At 35.4% G+C, this 22,798-nt stretch overlaps 1 protein-coding gene across 3 annotated transcripts in view; it reads right to left on the bottom strand.

Annotated features, from left to right (window-relative positions):
• NUP153 (nucleoporin 153) overlaps positions 1–22,798 on the bottom strand; it is a 74,304-nt gene that overhangs the window by 4,051 nt on the left and 47,455 nt on the right. For all 3 annotated transcript variants that reach the window (XM_054591855.1, XM_054591857.1, XM_054591854.1), the window contains 9 exons: positions 19,995–20,129; positions 19,116–19,214; positions 17,994–18,081; positions 15,059–15,181; positions 12,170–12,787; positions 9,067–9,261; positions 6,405–7,289; positions 3,527–3,883; positions 2,612–2,884 (listed from right to left, as the gene is read on the bottom strand). In XM_054591855.1, the coding sequence (XP_054447830.1) occupies positions 2,612–2,884; positions 3,527–3,883; positions 6,405–7,289; positions 9,067–9,261; positions 12,170–12,787; positions 15,059–15,181; positions 17,994–18,081; positions 19,116–19,214; positions 19,995–20,129 (2,773 nt within the window). The remainder of the gene's footprint in view (positions 1–2,611; positions 2,885–3,526; positions 3,884–6,404; positions 7,290–9,066; positions 9,262–12,169; positions 12,788–15,058; positions 15,182–17,993; positions 18,082–19,115; positions 19,215–19,994; positions 20,130–22,798) is intronic.

Here is a 22,798-nt window from a genome sequence, read left to right as displayed (position 1 = left end):
AAAAATAGGACCAGATCAAGGAACACCCTTCTGCTAAATCAGAACACTGGAGGCAAAAAGATTCTAATGAGATTCCAGAAAGAAGAAATAGGTCAAAAAGCAAAGATCAAGGAGGACTTCAAGAGCAACTTTGGGAGCCAGAAAGTCTACAATGTAGAAACACCTTCAAAATTATCAAAGTGATTTCCAATCTAAATATATATTCAACCAAAATCTTACTAAACATATGGGCAAAAAAAGATCCTTCTGGAAATGTAAGGTCTCAAAATAGTCTTCCCTAAGTCCTCCAGAAGTCACTGAAAGGTTTGCTCCATCAAAACAAAGACCTACAGGGAAGACATGACACCCAGGAAAGAGAGCTGCCTTTAAGAGGAAGCTAAAAATCTCCAATAATTGGTAAAAAGGATCCCCAAAACCCCAGTTAAACAGCAAGCCTCTATAGAAAACCTGGTTGGGAGGAGCAGTTTAGAAAATTCTGTGAAGAAACTTCTTTCAGATACTGAAAAACAGCCAATGTATTTGAAAATACTGAGAAGAGATCCATGCAAATGGGAGAAAAGTTAATTATAACTAATGGTAAGTACAAAGAAAGTGTTAACAAAGAGGGAATTACTAATGCCAGAGAAAACAAAATTTTGTGCAGGAAAAGTGATCACAGTATACCACACAGCATTTGCATACTCAGAATATTAATCTAAATATGTAACGCCACCATATTAGGAGGACTGAGGGAGATCTTACCTGTGTGAAAGACAGCTAAACTCTCCCATTTCATAATGTGAGAAAAAATATTAATCAATAAATCCCAATTAAAATGGTTACCATAAGTCACAAATTTTGCTGCATACTAACTGACAAGGGACTAATACTGAGAATGCATAAAGAACTCTTAAAAATCAGTAACTAAAAACAAATTAACTGAATAGAAGAATGGTCCAAAACACTTACAAAAAGAATTCACAAAAAATAAAATCATGCAGATCCATGATTTTAGATCCAAATACGAGAACCTTCATATACAATGCTGGGCGGCTGTGAAATGGCACAATCAGGAAAAGTTTGTATTATCAACTGAAGTGTAAGATATGCACACATCTTTCAATTTGGCAATTTCTCTCCCAGGTAATTATACTGTAGAAAAAGATACATATGTGCTCCAAGGCACATACACAAGAGTGTGCAGAGCTGTGTTTCCTAATAGCTAAAAGCAACTCAAACATTCATCAATAGTATATGGAAAAGCTGTGGTATATTCATTTACTCTACAGCAATGAAACAAATGTTATGCAGTTACAAGGATGAAATTTATGAATAAGATGGAGTGAGAGAAGCAAGAATCAAAAAACTAACTACACTAGGACTCCACTTATATACTTAAAAATCAGGCCAAAACTGTATTTTTTAGAGATGTATGTATCAGTAATTAACTTGAAATAAAACCCAAGAAAAGTGATTACCCTAAAAGTCAAAACTCCATTAGACCAATGAGAGAAGAGCGAAATGTGCTCAAAAAGGGACACAGACGGGGGCTCCTGGGATATGGTTACACAAGATTTTGCTTCAACGTTATTCTGTTCATTTATATTTCATGCTTCCCCATGTGAGGTTCTATTTCACAATTAGGAAAATACTGTGCAATTTTGAGAAAATACAACACTAATTACAGAGCACAGCAAAAGTTCATTTACAGTTGTGAATATGTGAGTTTTTATATTAATTACTGTATTATTTTTCATATGATATTCTATTTCCATATAAACCTGCTTTTTTTTATTTCCCATATAAACCTACTTTTGCCCCACCCTGCATAAAACCATGTGGTTAACCATACTTTATAAAACCACAGAAACATTTGTTTAAATATGCAAGACAAGTAAAAAGGCTTGTATCATCAAATGGGAAGTGTCATGAGACAATTCAGCTGCAGTGTCCCAGGAAAGAGAACTAGAGCTGGGGTAGAACTTTCTGAAGTAAATCGAATCCCCAAGAAGATTAGAAACACTACAGCTGAAACATAAGCTAGAATGCTCCAAAATTCAGATGGGGAGAAGTGGGACATAATGAATCCAATACCTAAATCAAAGAGTTAAGAAATAACTGCATTTTAATCAAACACTTTAATACTTTAAAGCACTGGTTTTCAACTGGTATGCCGTAAGAATTTTTAAAACATGCAATACCCGACTATTTAGTCAGGGGCGCTGACCACTTTTCCCGTAGGCTGTCAAGCAGGAAAATGACAACAGCCAACACAACGATAGCAGTTCAGTGTGAATGAATCAAAATTATACCCCTAGGTTTTTTTTAGTCAGATTGGCAAAAAATTGTATTTTGGTGTGCGGCAGAATTTTAGTAATTAGTTTATGGGTGCTATTAGTTAAAAAAAGGTTGAAAATCACTGCCTTAAAGCTTTAATACCCTAAAAATACATAATGTGTCAAAGCTGGGAATGTGGTTTACAGGTAAGACTAAACATACACCTCTCTAGTCTGCTGAGTGTACAAGAGACAATAAAAAACAAAATGTTTTAAAGCTCAAAGAAAAAAATTACATTTAAGACATACAGAACCTAAGTACAGATACAAACTGCATCCATACTACATACACTCACTGGAATTTGGAGCCGTTCCAGAACCAAATGCAGACTGACCAGGCTGTTGTCCAAACACAGGAGGCTGGGTACTGCTTGACACTGTCCCAAAAGGAGATGGTGCAGGCTGAGAACTGGCAGAAAATAATGCTGCTGAAGACGATATAGATCCAAAGCCTGGCGGATTAGGCTGGCTGGCACCTTGACTCTGTCCAAATGCTGGGGTCTGGTTAGCACCAAACGCTGGACTGGCAGATGGTGCTGAAGGTCCAGTGCCAAACACAAAGGAGCATCCTATAGGCCCAAAGAATTACTTAAATCATCAAGATGGCTACACGCAATTCTCAAGAAATCTCTATGAAGTCAAAGCAAAATCAAGCTTCTTTTCAAACTCTTTTAGCTTGCTGAAAAAAATCCCACCAAGTTTTGAATAATGATTGTAAGAACACATTGTTTAGAAAAACTATATAAAATCCACAAAAACAAAAATTTCAATTAACAAGATCCCCCGCCTTCATAGTCAAAAAGGTTTACATGAAGGGACTGTATCTAAGACAAGAGAACTCATCAGATATTTAAAACTTTGCATAAACCAGCTAATGTAATCATGTACATACTTCACAATAAGGACTAATGTCTAATAAAATAATCCCCAGCGTCTGATTACTTAACAACTTACATTTCAAAAAGAACACGTGGTAAAACTAAAGATTAACACTCCTGCTGAGATAAGACAAATTACTTCCAATAGTTAATTATGTTAAACTTAAACACAAGATGTTCATTATACCACAGAGTAACTACAAAATCCCAAGAATAGGTGATGTAAAGGCACCCATGCCGTTTTGTGATAAGCTGCTGTTAGTAGTTCCTAAGAGTTGATATACTCATAACTAAAGCCAAAGCAAGTACATGGTCTTATCTTTTTTAAAGTACCTGAAGAGTTAGACGTGGTTGTAGCTCCAAAGTTAAAACCAGAAATTGCAGTATTACTACTGCTGGCTCCTGGACCAAAGACAAATGGAGTAACAGCAGTACCCGTGCTGGATGTGGTTGCTGGTTTGCTCTCTTGAGGAAACAGCAAAGGCTGAGATGTACTGGATTCAGCAGGGTTACCAAAGGCAGAGCTGCTCACAGGATTGCTGGCCTGTCCAAAGACAAAGGCGCCCACTGGTGCACTGGAGGAAGAGGTGGAACTACCAAATATGCCGCCGCCAGCTGAAGTGGCTGGGGTACTTGAATTAGAGGAATTGTTGTTCAAGAAACTAAAAACTGACTTTGTTCCACCTTGATCTGTATGACAGAAATTAAGAAACAAAAATCTTTAAGAACAAGTAAACACAGAAAGCATTTTTCCTATCCTACAATCTAAGTAGTCATCAGAAAACAGAATTTTTTATATAAATGTATTCATTCATCAAATGGGCATATCTGTTGTATTAAATTTTGATGTACTCAAATATATTCATCTTTTCTTCTATGGATTTTGTCTTACATGGGTAAACCTTCAACTCACTTTAGTAAAAATAAAAATGTGCCTTAAATCCAAATCTAACTTCATCCTAAACTTGGATAACAAACTCAGATAGTGGAAGATAACTGTACTTTTATTTATTTATTTTTATTTTTAGAGAGGGGAAGGGAAGGGAGAAAGAGAGGGAGAGAAACATCAATGTGTGGTTGCCTCTCACACACCCCGCACTGGGAACCTGGCCCACAACGCAGGCAAGTGCCCTGACTGGGAATCAAACTAGCGACCCTTAGGTTCGCAGGCTGGCACTCAATCCACTGAGCCACACCAGTCAGGGCAGAAAACTGTAGTTTCATAAATCCGATTTTGCCGTTTATACTAGCAGGATTAGAACTTCAATGTATCCAAATGATAACCAATTTTCTCTGTAGCATTTGTTGACTGGTGTTATCTTTTGCCCTCTAATTTATAACTCTGCATACAACATACTAAATTCCAAATATATGTGCATTTATTTCTTCTACAGTTATTATTAGTAAACTGTTCTAGTTATTGTAGCTTTAAAGTCTGGTTTGATATTTAGTAAGGCGAACCTGCCTGTGTGCCTGCCCTACTCTCCAAAATGCTGTGTGCATTTTCCTTCCGTATGAATTTTGAAAATAGCTTAGCTTGTCAAGACCCACAAAAATTCCTCTAGGAACTGAAATTATAATTGGGGAGGAGATTGGAAGGGAGGGAAACATTACCACTCAAGAACAAGTATTAAAATTGTCTTTATTATGTTACCATATAGCAGGTTCTGTAGCTATTATAAAATAAAATTAGAAATGTTAGAAAATACAAATAAGATACGTCGTCCAACACTTTACTGCTGAGTTTGGAGAAAAGCTATTGAGTTTTATATGATGATCCTGAATCCAACCTCCTTATTTAAGATTTTTTTTGAAACTGTCTCAGTGGCAGTACTGTCTACTACACAGGGCCGGTCACATTATGGCATGGGCATTAGTATGGTTTACAGAAAGTGAAGCATGTTAGCTCACTTTCAAGTCAGTATATAAGAGGCTATGAGTGTCCATTTCAATGGAAACAGTATAGAGATGTCATGATTAAATTTGATTAGAACCTATCTCACTTTTATTCCTTCCTAATAGTATATAATTTAGTTTTTATTTTCTTTGAAGGGTATTTTTATATGTCCAAGTAAAAATTTAATACACAAAAACTACTCACACCTATTTGTTGTATTCATACTATTTTTTTCAGGTTAAATTCTGATTTGGTGTTTCTAATTTATTACTCAAAAATGTTCATGGGCGGTCAACTTTTAATTCTTTACTTACCTGGAAATATCTTTATTTTGCCTTCATGTTTGATGGAATTTGGCTGGTTATAGAATTCTAGGTTCAAACACTATTTTCACTTTGAGGACACTGATGATTTTAGCTTCTGATGTTACAAACTAGAAGTATAATGCTAACCTGTTAACTGTTTACTTGAGCCAAAAAGTTTTTCTCTCTCTGAAAGCATTCAGGATTTTGACTTGGTGTCCTAAAATTTCACTGGTCTTGGTCAATGAGTGGACCGCTTTCATTTTTAAGAGCAATGTCTTTCTTTACATCTAGGAAATTTTCTTCTGTCACTTCTTTGATAGTTCCTCCATACTGCTCTCTCTCATTTCTAGGCACTCTTATTCCAATGGAATTTGTGAATCTAGCTGGGATCAATCTTTCTGTACTTTTGCACTGTGTTCTGAAAAATTCCAGGTCGCTAATCTGAGTATCAGTTATGATTTTTCTGCTACACAGACCACAGAATGATTTTGTTTCACCAACCAGGTTTTTAACTTTTAAAAATGCTATTTCATTTTTTTCCTTCAGAATTTTAGTTTTCATAATCGTCTCTATTTCTCAGGGATCAATTACATTTGCCTATGTTCCTTACATGGGTGATGATGATTGTATCTCTATTTGTAATAATGGCCTATATATAAAGATTTCATTAGTTAGAAAATACTCATGAGCTTGAGAAAGAATGCTTATTTTCCTGAATAGTATATGCCAATTCTGATTATAAAGTCCAAACAGAAGGGAGAAACATGAACAACTGCTCAATATTGTGGGCTTTCCATTAAAGCTGCATTTCTCAAAATCAGATCCATAGAAAACTAACTTCATCAGAATCATGGGGGTTTGGAGCAGATAGAACTGAAAATCCTAGGCTCCCTTCTAGAGAGTTCTGTCATTGGTCTTTCTTACATATATTCAGTGTAAACTATTCCTTGACTTGCTGTATTTGTCAAGATATCAGAGACCCTTGTAAAAGAAAATGTTTAATACTTACCAGCTGTAGTACTGGTTTGAGCTCCAAAAGCAAAAGTGGCTTTTGTTGGCAGTTCAGACTCCTTCTCAGATGGTTTTGCCATACTGAAACTAAAGGTTGACTTTGAAGAACTCTCTTCTTTGGTTTGCTCTGAATTCCCAAAGGAAAACACTGGTTGACACTTTGGCTCTTCATTGTCAGCTTTCTTCCCAAACACTAGAGAAGTAGAAGTGACAGGCTCTTGCTGTTTATCTTCTGTCCTTCCCAAAGCAAACAATGAGGCAGATGGCAGGGGGGCAGGTTCCATCGTGCCAAAAGTGAACCCTCCTTTGGTGGTAGGCATTTCTTCTTTTTTTGCTTCTGACGTCTTACATGTAAAAGGAGCTACTGAGACACTCTTGGTTTCTACAGTCCCAGGACTGAAGCCGCTCTTGTTCTCAGAGGTCACCACGGGGCTTGCAGCAGCAGGAGTAGGGTTAATAACGGCCGTACCAAAACTAAAGCAGGCAGATGAAGACTTAGGCAGGTCCTCTTTTGTTTCTTGCTGCCCCAGACTAGACACCGCAAACTGAAATGGAGCTAACGAAGCCGGATTGCTTAAACCAGAAGGAAGTCCAATCTTAAAATCATTATCATCTTTACTGTCCTTTTTAACTTCTTCAGGTTTAGAATCAGATGAAACTCCAAATTTAAAATCCCCTGCTGGTTTAGAAAATTTAAAGCCTTCACTCATGGGGTTTAAAGACCCAGAATCTGAAGACAGGCCTATTTTAAAGCTTCCTTGATCTCCAAATTTAAAATTTCCAGTGCTTGTTAAAGTCTGAGAAGGCTCAGAGGATGATGATGGGATACCAAATTTGAAGGATGAGGCTCCTGGGTTTGAAGATGAGGAAGATGTACCAAAGCCTTCAAAATACAAGACACCAAAGAGACAGTCAATTAATGTTTTTCTCTCAAAGGTAAACCTTGAAAAACCAAAGGCACAATCTTAGAAAAAGGCCTACTCTGAAGAGTATTAGCAATGGCAGTAAGTGCCCAAATTCAGCATGAGAACTATACCCCAATCCTTACAACTATACAGATGAGCTACTTTTATCAGAGTGGCAAAGCTCACACAAGTTTGACAAAGCAGTTTTACTAGGAGTAACAAATACTTTATCCATTGTAGGTGGGTGTAAAGTAGCACAAAATTATAAAAGGCATTTTGTCAATATTTACCCAAAAAATTACAAACACATATATCCTCTAACTCAGCAATTCTACAGCTGTGTCTTTATTTTAAAGATAAACTCAAAGACACACAAAATGCTATATGCAATCTGGGCAGCGGTGAATAAAGAATGTGTGTCCAAGCTAATCTGTGGTAAGACCAAGGAAGCAGAAAGGCGGGCAGTATGGTATATGATCTAACAAGGCAGAGGCAGGAAGGATGGAAAATGAGCCAGTGGGGACAAGAAATAGATTTTCACTGTTAATCTTGTCATAATTTGATTTTTAAGCTCTGCGATTCAATGTGAATCTTTTCATACTTTGATTTTTAAGTCTTGTGAATGTGTTATTTACCCAAGATTTTTTTTTTTTAATTTAGCCCCAAAGAACCAAAAGAATTACATCAGTGGAAGCAATATTTAAAATATAAACAGTACTATACTGACAAGATCAAAGTCTCGGTTTTATAATGCCTGGTTTCAAATAAATTGGAAATGAAGCACTTGGCCGACTGTCTTAAAATAGTAATCAGTAAAGGGTTCAAGACATTTCTCCATCTCTGCTTACCCATACGTAAACAAAGACAAATGACAGCCAAGCTTTACAAGCCCTCATTTTCAGATTTCTCCTTTACATGATTACCTACCCTACTTTCTTTCCCTAAGAAATGTAATTGAAATATTATATCAGTCTCAAAAGTAAATGGCTATCCACATGGCCTCTAAGACCCTTAAGTGACAGTTACACAGAAAGCTAAAAAGAAAGGTGCCAAAAACAGTAATTAGTTATCCCCTTTGCTTCAAAGGGACACATTTTAAAGGTTGGCAGTTACTGTCCTACAGGTACAGAATATGGAACAGGGGCCATGAGGTAACAGCTACAGAAGGAACTATAAAAAGGACTGGAAAGCAGTGATCTTCTCAAATCTTTTATCAAAATATTGACTAGAACGCATCCCATTATGACGTATGAAATAGTTCACAGAGAAATATGAAGATGTGGAAAAATATGGCCTCCAGATAGTTTAGCATAAATTATTTTGAAAGATTCTTGCTTTATATAACAATATATTAAGTTATTTTTTGGGGACATACTCTGGGAAATCAAAGCCCAAGTCTAGAATACTTCTGGTAAGCTTCTAGGGATATAAATTTCCAGTCAAATAAATAGAAGTCAGGAAATTCAGCTAGATGCCAAAGGGTTGTTAACAGTTGTTAAAAACAAAAAGCTAAACTCTCTCAGGCTCAATATTACAAGACAGAATGGTTCCTTACCCAGGTGCAGAAAAGATACTTCACTGCTGACCAGCAAATAATCCAACTAATTCAGAGACAGATGGGAACTAGAAGTCTAGGACCATACTTCATTGTACATGAATTTACAATAGAGAATGAATAATTTTAAAAACTGAGGTTGTTTGCAAATATTTTACTATAAAATGACGATACAAGGAAGTACTTTACCAATGGCTTACCTTTAAACTCAGATTTTGTGCCTGGCTTGGCACTTTCACAGGCCACACATTTGGTAGAATCAGCGTTATTTCGCACTAGGCATACTTCACAGTCCCAGCTTCCCTCAGGCTTCTTGAACTTGTCCAGTCCTAGGCAGCCTCCAGAAGGCAGAGAGATAGGGATGGTACTGCTACTTGAAGCAGGTACTGAGCTTCCTAAAAAACAATGCAGAAACACACGGAAATTCTAATTTATATTATGCCATTATCTTAATGATGCCACTAAGTCTAAATGTGCAATTTTTCAGTGTTTCCTTAAAAGAGAAAATACCAGAAATATAAATCATCGTTAAAAACAGGATAGACCTTTTAGATTTCTCTTAACCTTATAAATGAGCAATTCACTCACCTTGCTCAACGACAAGCACCCCTTAACCCCGAGTCTGAATAGCCATGGTTTAAAAAAAATCATGCTCATAAAAAAACCTAAAAAAACTAAATTTCCCTTAGAAACTTTTGTCCAATTTCTTAAAACAGTACAGCGTTAAAAAACGTAAGATATACATTGTAGGCAATAGCCTAACAAATAAAATACATAGCCACAGACCATATTAAATTCACAATTTCAAAGCACAGGTCTCTGCCTTTGAAATGACCTTTTTTTCATAGAGGTGTTCCATCATCCACTTTGCAATACTACTTGACACCGTCTATGTTCATGGCATTTGTTATAAGCTAGCCAGATGGCAGACATTTATTAATAATGTACTTAGATTCTGGGCACATAAAGATGAGTAACATGTTGCTTAACTTCTAAAGGTGCTCATCGTCTTAAAAGGGAAAAGTAAAACAAATACTTAGCTCAATCACCACAATGAAAACTGATAAATGATCTAACACAAGAGTACAAGGAAGAAATGAATAAAGGGGCAGGAGAAGGATCCTCAGAGGTGAGATTTAAATCCTTAAGCAGAACTAGCAAGTTCTGTGGGGAAAGGAGGTGGCACAGGAAGAATGGCTCACCAAAGCATAGTGCATGAGGAATACAGGGTAGGGCAAAAGTGGGTTTTACAGTTGTTCACATGGAAAATGCAGTAAAAGAATAAGCTGTGCTTTGTGTACTCAAAACTATAAACCTGCTTTTGCCTCACCTTGTATAGTGTTAAGAGTGAAGCCCTATTTCTCTAAATATTCTCCATTTGTCATCACTTGTCCCAGTTACCTTGATGTATGTGTTTTACTGCTATGTTCTCTTCCATCTTGCCAATAAAACTGCACCCTGAGGTTCCACCATTGGTCCATTGCCCTGCTCCCAAGTTCTCACCTACTCTGAAAGTTTTACTCACCAACAAAAGTTTCCTCATCTGTGTACCTGCAATCCACACTTCTGAGATTCATCCCTCCAGTCTCTTTCTTAGTTGGTAGTTCCACTATACACCTGATTAGCTTGAATAGATGGCTCCTACTCCCTTACATATTGCTCAAATCTTTTTCATTCTCTTTTCTGACCCCTCTGCTTCTTCAGTAACAGCTCTTATTGAGACTTATTCCCTTAAATCCATCCTTCCAAGAAGCCACCAGTGTCACATTTTTCCTCTAGGTATTTCTTTAAAAAAGTAACTTCCGAAGTTTTATTCCTGTCACTCCCTTAAGTTAGCAGAGCTCATTTTTAAACCATCTTCTCTATTTACTCCACCCACTTTCCATCACCTCCGCTCCCATGACTTATTAGAAAACTATGGACTAATGACTCCAAATCTGTATCTTTAGCCCAGAAAGTCCATTATCAGTATACCCAAAAGCCTCACATATATCTGAAAGTCAACTTCAGCGGCTTAAAAGTATGTCTTCAAAAATGTTATTCTACATCCTTCCCATCCTTACTTGATTTCATCAGCACACATCACCATTATGTTTGCCTACATTATTGATACAACTTCCCTAACCTGTCCTGTGGTCTCCAAACTTTGTCACCTTCAAATCTCTCCTTCAAAAAGCCACCAAGTGATTTACCAAAATACGAATTTGACCGTATCACTCCTCTGCTTAACATAATGGCTCACTTACAGGATGCAGTCAAAGTTCTTTAATACACGTGTGCTTCCTTTGTTTATCTGTAACACTTTACTGCTTGACTCAAAGTTTTATTCTCCCATAACTCAGAATTAACTTCAGTTTTCTGCATCAAGGTCTTGCTTCCTTTTTTTTTTTTTTTTTTTTTTAAAGGGGAGGAGTGGTGTAAGGTGGGAAGGGAAAGAAATGAAGATTTTGAAATCTTATTCTCATGGAGATGTCCAGTAGGAATTAGAGATACGGCTCGCCCCTTGTGTTCAGACAGGGGGTTAGGCTAATAACTCAAAGTTTTTCATTGTAGACATAAAACTACACATGTAATTCCCAAGATATTCACATTTTATTTAGTATTCATGTCACCATATTATCTGTACCAAATAATTATATAACGTATTACAAAAACAGCAGAGTCATTTCCAGATGTGAATCTTTATTAACTCTTTAAAATTTGAACAGAGAAACAGGAAAAACTCAAACCTAACTCCATTTTTCTAGCTGCCAAAGTTAGAATGTTCAGTGATGATTCAGTCATTTACTATCATTGCAGTATCTCTGGCAGAGAGTATACAGGTACAGGTATTGCCATGAACATTCAGGGACAGCCCTTCCAATAAAGCAATATTGTCCACCCCTTAATGAAACTTTCCCTGGAAATGACCGCTAGCCATCCTCATGTCTACTTAGAGAAAAAGAGACAAAGCAATATTTTATTCTGTATAGAGATCTGGGAAAGACTGCCCTTTCTAAAACCTTTCAGCATCTGTAACAGTAAACTTGAAAATGATCCTAAAGAGCAAGAAGTTTCTGATAAAAATGCATACAAAGATGTCAAAGTATTTACTCACAGCCTATCCTAAGAAAATATACAAATCCAGCCCCAATCAAGTCATTTTAACTTCAATATAGGTTTAAAAAGTTAAGATGTACTGAGAAAATGCTCATCCTGAAACATTTGAAACATTCACATTGTTTTTAAAGGTTTTACAAAGAATAAATTAAAATGTTCTACTAACATAATGAGCAAAATTATTCCAAACAGCCATAAACGTACCTGGTTTCTCAGACATACAGGACACACATTTATTGTCTTCTGGATTATTAGGAACACAGCATACTGGACACTCCCAAGATCCCTTGGGCTTTTTGAATTTATCTGCAAATCCTAAGGTACCAGTGGTCACAGTGCAGCTGGAAGATGAAGCAGCCACGGTGACAGCACTTTCTGAAGTCACTGGCAATGTAAGGACTCGCTTAATACCAGTTCCAGGTTTCGGTGTTTCACAAGCTATACATTTTATCGCTTCTGGTTTATTTTGCACTAAACAGGTATCACAATCCCAAGTTCCTACTGCTGGTTTAAATTTGTCTCCAAAACCTGTCCCCGATGCAGAAAGAGCTGTTTTGCCACTTTTACTTGGTGTCCCAATTCCAGTCTGTTTAGCAGTATCTCTTGGTGGCAATTTTGTCGCTTGACAGGCTGCACACTTGCTGTCTGTTACTTTGTTCTCAAGTAGACAACTATCACACTGCCACGATGATCCGGCTTTTAAACTTTCCCCCAACCCGATTCCACTAGAAGAAAAGCTACTTATTGCTGGTCTCGTATAAACTACTGGGCTTGTGGTGGAAGGATCAGCAGCAAGAGAATCTGACTTCGGTGATGTGAAACCTACAGGGAATGGGGCGAGGGGAAGGATTGAAAAAAAAAGTTAGGGAAGGCTTTCTAATCAAAACACTAACTGAAATACTACTACTGCGAGAAAACATTTACCTTATTGCTGAGTTACTACAATCTAAGATGGAGCACTTCAGAGGTGATTTTTACCAAAGCACCATTTATTAATTGCATAAATAAGTGAAACCTAGTTAAAATTCTACAAAAGATGCTTTATTTTTAATATATCACCTACTTCCTCTAAGAACTTCTATTTACTGGAATTCAACCAATACCTAATTTAAGGCTTTAATTACAGTCATCCACTGATCCATAATATTATCATCAATGTCTTGCTACACTCTACATTCTTGCAACAATGACCTACAATATATTCATAGCCTTCTTCCCCCATCTCTCTCTCCTTTCAGGTGTTTCCTCGGTTATACCAAATGACTTCAGTCTCTACAACTTTTAAATTTTGTCCAGTCATAATCCACTACCTGTAATACCCTTTACTTCAGTAAAAACCAGCTGAGCTGTATAGGTGTGGTCACTAGGCAAATGTCCTTCCAAAATACAATAGATTGGTAAGAATTATTTTGATTATGCTAAACTCATACAGAGCTTTAAAATAGCGACAGTTCAATGACAAATATGATAAACTACAACAGAGATATAACAAAACATCTGGTAAGACCTAGAAGTACAGAAATTATTAACTCGGTCAATTCTCATGGAGTACAAGCTCATGCTATTCTTTAAATACAGGACCATGTGAAGCTCCCAAACACAAATTCAAACATAATTGCTTCAAATATCTCTCCAATGTAATCTCAGAGCCTTTCACATTTTAAGTATATCTCTTTCTAACTACTGAAGGTATATTTAGACAATGAAGGTATTCAAGTAGAACCACGAAATACCAAGAAAAAGTCCTTGTGCTACCCAAACTTCTAACACTGAACTGATTCACTGAAACTACACTTCGTTTGTGGAAATGTTGTTTCAATTCTTTACTTTGGACCAATTAATTTTTATTTTACTCACACCAACACACTCAGTGACCTGTTTCTCCAGCCTTAAGCACCAAAGGCAAAAAAAAATCGGAGGGGAAGACAGTATTAGAAAGTTGTTAAGAGATTTTTTTTCTAGTGCTGCCAAGAAATAACAGCCTAGAGCTATTTTTAGCATAACAGCAAAACAATCCCACATAGCTCAGTTATTCCCAGTGGTCAACATGTTGTTAATGATTAACGTAAGTCACTAAGATTGACAAAAGTATTGCAGAGTTCTAGTCCTTCCACTTTTTCAAATTTTTCTAATTTCTCCCTCAAAAGAACATATGATCTCCTCCACATTTTTGCTATTTAAAAAGAAGTTTAAAGGCAGGGAGGTGTGGGCATTAAGAATGCAAAGTATAACTTATATGAAGATAAACTATATAAATTTGATGTTTACCTAGTACTTGGTTAATTATAGTACAGGAATTCTGGAGTAATGCCATAACTGAATAAACTCATCTAAATTACTGAGAGGGCTCAACCAAAAAAAACCTAATCCTTCTAAATATTGTAGAGGCCAATTTTATTTTCAAATTCCTATTCAATTATACATGAACACTTCTGCTGGGTCTAAATTCTTTCTGGGCTACTAGATTATCTTATAAACGCCTTTACATTCTTACAGTACACATCACAACTGAACTTGTGACTTTCTTCTCTGATTTTCAAACTGAAAATTTCTTCTTATTTGAAGACTTCTAGGCACTGCCTTCGTATTACTACCTGCTAGGTTTCATATCCTGTTTCAAGTGCGTACTGTTTCTTACATGTTTCAAATCAGGAAATGTTTGTTGACCTTGAGATAGATAGACACACACACCCCCACCCCCCCGACACATACCTGGGGAATAATCTGAGTAGAACAATGCAGTTTCAAAACTCTGATGAGAAAGACATGCTCAAATATGTCATAAAGTTTATTTACTTTTATTCAATATTGGCCTATCTCTATTAACAAGCAGTTGATTTTCTCCTCCTATACTTGCCTTTTAGAAATTTCATTTTAGTGTAAAGTCCTGGAATTCTAAAGAACTAAGTAGAGTTTCTAAGATCTTTTCCCTAAAAGAATTATATCTGATTACATCTATATTCATCTGTCAATCCCCTATCAAATGAGCCATAATTTTCTTAAACCCTAAAGTATACCACAAATGATATTAAAATAAGATCATGAGTTTGTAATTAAAATTTTAGACCATTTCAAGGGCAGCCATGATCTTACCGGGGCTTCTGAGAACATCTAGGACACTTCCTTCTTTCAGGGATTTTGCAGGTCTAAAAGGGCCCTCATAATCTTCATCTGGCTTCTTACAGCTTGTACTGTTCATTGTCGTGATATCTTGAGCTGTAATTTTTTTAATTATAAAAGATATTATGCCAAGAAAAAGCCCTGAACTCGAGTTAAGTATGTTGAAAAGATCTTTCAGAGACTATCTAGATCAATTTCTAAAATGTCATTAAAAAAATCTGAAGTTCAAAAATAATGAACAAATTATTTAATAGTTAAACTGCCATTACAAGGAGGTAAAAATAGTATCTCCCACATCTGTACATCTTTCTCCTCCAAAAGGACAAAAATTATAAACTATAAGTATTACCCAATGAGTTCACTGGTAATTAAGAAAATCAAGTTGAAACACTGAAGAGGATATGGCAACTGAGGCAAGTTGACACCCTTCATGAAATATGTAATCAATTACACAGAAATTTAAAATACCAATTTTAAAAAAGACTTAAAACATATTCAACTGAGCCAGTTATTTCATTTCTAGAAATTCAGCTTATGACTGAAACTATCCTTCTCCTCTAACACTGAAAACCTGGATGATGAACACTCAGTAAGGGGCTGATTACATAAATTACAGAATGCTAACATGATAAAATGTTACACAGCCACCCACACACAAAATTCTTAAAAGCACAGTTATAGGTAAAAACAGGTAAGAAAGTCCAAAAGATTTTGAATGTTTACATCTAAAGAGTAATAATGGTGGCCACTAGTGATGAATGAATTTTATTTATTGCTTTTACCTTTTATATTTCCCAAACTTTCTAAAACAAAGATATCCTTTTACTTAAAATAAGAGATCTGTATTCTGAGTATGATGATGGTTTTATGGTTATATTTTTAAGGGGGAGTTTATAGATTAAATATGTGTGGAATTGTTTCAAGATAAATCAATAGGTATGTTTCTATGTGAGCAAAGGGAAGAAGGGAAGGAAGAATAGGTAAGATTGGTCATAAAATGGTAAATGTTGAAGCTGGGTAAAGAGTATATGGGGATTCAGCCTACCATTCAACTTCAGAGGAAATTTGAAATTTTTTATAAATAAATAACCAGGTTTTTCTACTTGAGTGTTTTCCAATTAAAATGGAGTTTCAAAAAATCCTGCCTACCCCTATACCTTACACCATAAACAGAACTTATTTCAAAATGGATCAATGATCTAAATATAAGAAAACTATAATGATCCTAGAAGAAAACCTAGGAAGTATTATCTTCATGACCATGAATTTGGCAATGTATTCTTAGATATGGCCCCACAAGCACAAACAGAAAAAAATATGAACTTCACCAAAATTAAAAACCTTTGCACAATATAAAGACATTACCAAAATGTGTGAAAACATAATTCGTTGAATTGGAGAAATTATTTACAAATCATATGTCTGATAAGGATACAGTATCCAGACTTCATAAAAATGCTTACACCTCAGTAAAGAGACAAACCCATTTTAAAATGAGCAAAGACTTGATCAGGTTTCCCAAGAAGTTATATAAAGGGCCAACAAGCACACAAAGAGGGTCAACACCATTAATCATTAGGGAAATGCCAATCGATGGCTATTTTTAAAAAAGGAGAAAAAAAGGAGGAAGTGTGGTGAAGATGTGAAGAAATTTAAACCCTCATATACTGCTAGTGGGAAAATGAAACGAGCCAGCTACTGAGAAAAACAACTTTGTGGTGCCTCAGAAGACCATCTGACCCATCAATTCCATTCCTAGGTATATACCCCAAAACACTGAAACCAATATTCAAACAAATACATATGCACACATATTCACAGCAGCAATATCAGCAAGAGCCAAAAGGTGGAAATGGCCCTGTCGGCCATCAAGAAAACAGAAAAACAAATGAACAAATAAAACAGAAACAAACTCATAGATAAGAGAACATTTTGATGGTTTCCAGATGGGAGGGGATTTGGGGGATGGGTAAAAAAGGGGAAGGGATTAAATACAAATTGGTAGAGAAACAAAACATTCACAGGGATGTAAAGTACAGCCTAGGGAATACAGTCAATAATATTATAGTAACTATATATGGTGTCAAATGGATAACAGGTTTATCAAGGTGATCGTTAAGTTATATAAATGTCTAATCACTATGTTGCATACCTTAAACTCATATAATATTGTATGTCAACTGCAACTGAAAAATATATACATTTTTGTCCTGGCTGTTGTGGCTCAGTGGGTTGAGCGCTGGTCTGAAAACCAAAAGGTCACCAGTTCAATTCCTAGTCCGGGCCTAGGCCTGGGCTGTGGGCCGGGTCCCCAGTTGGGAGTGTGTGAGAGGCAACCAATCCGGTGTTTCTCTCATTCGCTGTTTCTCTCCCTCCCTTCTACTCTCTCTAAAAAAAATAAATAATCTTAAAAAGGAAAATAAAATTAAGTATTTGATTATTCATCTCTTCCTCATTTATGCCAAATTCTTGAGTTCGGAAATTATGTATTACTAATTGCAGAGATCAGCATAACCATGACACGTAAAAATGTTTGTGAACTGAACAGTAAACTTAGAAGTGGAATTCACTGCAATTGTAACATAAACAATTCCTGATTTTTTATAAGACTTCTTTTATAACATACTTATTTTGACTGAACAAAGACAATGAATAAATTTGCTGTTGTGACTATCCCCCACACAATTAAACTGCAATATTTACATTTAGGAAGCTAAATATTTCTGAGAATAATTACTAAAAAGCATTCATTGTCAAAAGGTTGTTATTAGTTCCTGTTTGCTCTTTGGAGCCAATTTCATTCAAATGAAAGCATGTGTAAGAATTTCCCAAGGTGAAAGAATCTGAAATATTAATCTAATGTATGCAATTATTTTTATGTAAAAATTTGTGAGAAATTTTTACTTACCGGAACCACTTGTAATTGGTTCTGAAATACTACTAGAGCCAGAAAGTTCTGCTGTTTTTGCAACAGGCACACTAAATGTAAAACCAATCTGTAAAGAGAAAAGTGTCAAATTAATTTTAAATAAATATCAAAATACAGGGTTTTTATTCCAAGAGGAAAATATATGTTGAATTTCATTTATTCTAAGATTCACAGTTTTTCATATTTTACAATCTCGAAAATTGGCATGCTTCTTAGAGCACATGGCGTATCATAGTTTAACAGTAGAGTTTTAAATTTCTAAGGCATTTTTTTCTTTTAAAGAAGTACATAAATAACAATTTCCTAATGCCTAAGTAAGGGTTGCTAAATGTTACTTTCTAATAAAAAGTTTGAGACTCTTTGGACAACAGATTTCAGGCACGCATCATGGAAACTACAAATTTCTGGAGCATCTAGTTGACAGAAAACAGTGACACCGTAAAAAAACACAAAGAGCGACATTATATTAATCATACACATGCCAAGTAAGAATGAAGCAACTTAAACACTGAACTTATAATTCTTACCCAAAATATTTATTTCTATTACAAAGAAATAAACAACTATATATTGTGGAACTTAAATATCTAAAACTTATCTAGGTTAAATATAATTCAAGAAACATATTAACTTAAATGCACTATGACTTAATTGATTAGACCCTAATCTTAACTGGATCTAGGACAAAGAGAAAACAAAACAGCAATTAAAGGACAGTCTGGGACTGATGGGGAAATCTGAATATGGATTATGTTATTATATCATGTTAAATTTTGTGGGTATTAAAATTGTACTGTGGAAATGCAAAGGAATGTCCTTTTACTTAGAGGAAACATGGACAGCATTAAGGGTATTAAGATGTCTGCACCTTAACTTGCAAACGGTACATGAGAAAATGAATATGCCTATGTGTGTGCACGTGCACGGGTGGAGTCAAAAATACAGAGGTGTTCACTCATTCATGTTTTTCAGTATATTCTAATTGTTTTTAACCCAGAAGAAAAATGATATTTCTTACCACCAATAGCATCTTGGATTTGATAACAATACGGTATGCCTTCAAAATCTATTAAAATGAAATTTTCCTTGGTTGCTACTTACAGATGGTTGAGGTAGTACATCTGCCTCAGTAGATTTTACAATTGGAGATGAAAATCTGAACATGGGACTGTTTGTGTTGTTTGGAGAGGTCATTTGTACCTGTGTTTCCAAATTATTAAACAAAATACAAAAAAGAAGTCTTAGGAAAAGAAATTGACAATAAAATAGACCGTAAGCAAATTATTTATTCCAAAGAAGCAAAAAGCAAAATTTTCCCCTTTTAGATTTTTAAATCATTTTAACTTCTAAAAAATACTTACTAGTAACTGCTATAAAATCTACCTTCCTCTAAGAGGAGGCACACACACTGTTTTAAACATGGATATTTGTCTAAAGAAGAAAAATTAACAGCCATAAGCACATGTTTAGAAAATGTTTTTAAAAAGTGAAAGTTCAGGAAAAGTAAAAGCCAGAACAAAAGCATAAAAATTTCAGGAGCAAATTAAAGATATTAATACTACTTAAAAAACAAAAACATAAATCTATTCTTTTGGGAAAAAAAAATGTCTCAGTTGAAAACAATGTTTGGAAACAAACACAATCATCTCTTTCTTTAGTGTATTTTTGCATAAGAATTGAAGAGCACTCCCATTATAACATATCCCATTATAATGTGTATTTTTTTTAAAAAAGCAAAACACCACTTCCATTTTTCTTTTCTTACTGAGTTGATTTGCATAGTGAAAATTAATCACAGCTTTAAACTGAATTACTGTATTCTGCCATATATAATGCACACTTTTTTGCCCCAATTTTCAAGGGAAAAAATAAGGGCATTATACACGGGACTGCACTACACATGGTGAAATACAGTACATTTTTAAAAATAAACAACAAGAAAGATAAAAAATCACCTCTATCTGTACAATGGTTTTGTACCTTGTTTGTTGATAACTGTGCAGGACTAACTGGTGATGAAGAAGTTGTGATCACAGAGGAACTAAAATTGAAGGTAGGCAGTGAAGAACTGGTGATGGGTAGAGAGATTTTCGGCAATACTGGTACTTCCATTTCCTGAAACACAGTAAGTTTTATAAGGATACAGTTCATTTTTTATGCCAATATTTTATCTGTTCTTATTTTCAGGTATATTTTATATAGTTACAGTTAAATTTAGAATAGTAAGAAGGCGGCACCATGCAGTATTAACAATGTGAGCTCTTGAATGAAAAAAAACAAACAAACAAAAAAAAAAAACAAAGAAAAAACCCCTGACCAAGATTTGAATCACAGCCACCAGCCAAACATGATTTTGTGAACCTAACTATCCCAAATACCCAATTTCCTAGTTGGTGAAAAAAATAATATGCCGTAGTGATATTAACATGAAACAAAGTTATATATTGTTTAATAAACATCAGTATTAATGAGTTTGGTGAACTGCCTTGGTTTTTAACCCAATATATAGCAAAGGCCACCCCAAGTCTCAAATGACTCACATTTAGAACAAAGAGTTACGTTTCTGCTAATGGTGGGGTAGTTCATATCTCACCAATACTCTGACAGATAACAATTATAAACTCTCGACAAAATATTATAAACTATCTGAGCCTTGGCCAGTGTGCCTCAGTTGGTTGAAGCACACTCCCAAGGACCGAAAGGGCACAGGTTTGATTCCAGGTCAGGGCACAAACCCCAGTTGTGGGTTCAATTCCTGGTTGGGGTGAGTATGAGAAGGCAACCAAAAGGTGTCGTTGGGCGAGGATTAAAAAAATACAGAACACTAAAAACACTGGAGAGCGCAAGCAAAAACAAGCAGAAACTGAAGGGAGTAAGACACTTTGGAGAAGGAAATAGCATGGCGTGAGCTTCCTGTTCTCTTTTTGAGTTGGTATCATTGGATAATTGAAATTCAAAAAAAACTGGAAATGTGTTGGAGGGGGAGGAATCAGAGGACATACAAAGTGACCAGAGCCACTAGAAAATGAGGGGAGATGCAGGACTGAAGAGCTACTGAAGGGGAGCCCTAAAGTCTGCACATAAACTGTCCAAATCTCTGGCAGACCTGTAGATGACACGTGTGCAGTGCAGACATCAAACAGCAAACAAACTGAAGAGTTTCAGCTGCTGCCCACCGCAGAGGAGACAGAGTTTGAGTTCAGTAAGTTCACTGCCAGCTAAAACAATTTGTATACTTCAAATCGATGAGGTTTATTATATATAAATCACACCTTAGTAGAGTCAAACCCCCCACCAAAGGAAATATAATGACACTTTTCAGGTTGAAGGAAACTAAGAGAATCTGTTGCTGTAAAACCTGCTCTACAAGTTCTTCAGGGTGAACAAAAATGATACTATATGGAAACTCAGATTTCTGGAAGAAATGAAGAATCTAGGAGCAAACAAATTTTTTCTCTTAATTTCTTTAACTGTGTAAAGCAAAAATTGTATGTGATAGGTTCATAGCCTATCTATCTAAATGTAATACAAATGACAATGGCAGTATAAAATACCAAGGAAGAGGAGGGGTAAACCAAACTATAAAGATGAGAGACTCCGAAATTTTCCAAGTGGTACAATATTAACACAAAGTAGAGTGAAAGGACATACATCATAATCTCAAGAGGAACCACTAAGTAACACAGAGAGATAAAACCCCAATGAGTAATTACAATGGAATTCAAACAAATATTCAATTAACCCAAAGGAAGGCAGCTGTTGAAAAGAACCAGAAAGAAAAAAATAAATGGGAAAATTAAAGAACTGGTAGGCCTTAATCCAACCATATCAGTAATTACATTATAAATAAACATTCCAATTAAAAGGCAAGAATCAACTATATGCTATCTACAAGAGACTTAAATATAAAGACACAGGTTGAAAGTAAATGCCTGAAAAAAGATATAACCTGCAATAAGCCTAAGAAAGCTTATTCTAACAGCAGAGTGGCTGGCTACCTTAATACCAGATAAAGTGTATTTTAAGACAAAAAATATTTCAAAAATATTTTTAAGGGCATTTAGTAATATTAAAAGAGGTACATCACTGAAAAGCCCTAATAGATGTAGGTGTATGCTCCAATGAGGGTCGCAAAATATATGAAGCAAAAATTGACATAACTAAGGGGAAAAATACACCAAATGCAAGTTGACAACTGTACTCCTATCTCTCAACAATTTTAATAGATTAACCAGACACTCCCCTCCCGCCAAAAAATTTAGCAAAAACAAATATGATCTAGGAAATACTATCAGTCATCTTATCTGACTTCTATAGAACACTATACCCAACAACTGCAGAATATACATTCTTTAAGATTCATCACGCTGACCATACACTGGGCTATAAAGCAGGTCTTGATGCATTTCAAAACATTAAAATCATGATTAAACACACTTCTAAATAATCCATGGGTTATACAAGAAATAAAAAAGGAAATTAGAAAAAAACATAAAAGTATTACTAATTATCTTCCGAAGGTAACAAAGGAGAACTCTGTGGCCAGGGGAGATGCAAAGGTTTCTTAGATACAAAGAACAACAGAAATAATGGAAAAAATAAATAAATTTAAACTTCTTGTTTGTAAGATATTTATCATTCCAAGTACTGTACTTTGCCATGTATAATACACACATTTTTGCCCAAATTTTTGAGAGAAAAATAAGGATATGCATTAAACATGGGTAGTGCCTGAAATGTCTTGTATCTGTTCTTGTGTTTTGTAATTATTTGTTATATAAAAT

Source organism: Pteronotus mesoamericanus, unplaced genomic scaffold, assembly GCF_021234165.1.
Source record: "Pteronotus mesoamericanus isolate MK-2021 breed Mesoamerican mustached bat unplaced genomic scaffold, CSHL_Meso_final scaffold_31, whole genome shotgun sequence".
Classification (NCBI taxonomy): Eukaryota; Metazoa; Chordata; class Mammalia; order Chiroptera; family Mormoopidae; genus Pteronotus; species Pteronotus mesoamericanus.
Note: the sequence above shows the minus strand (reverse complement) of the source record. Positions and strands in the feature narration are given on the sequence as shown.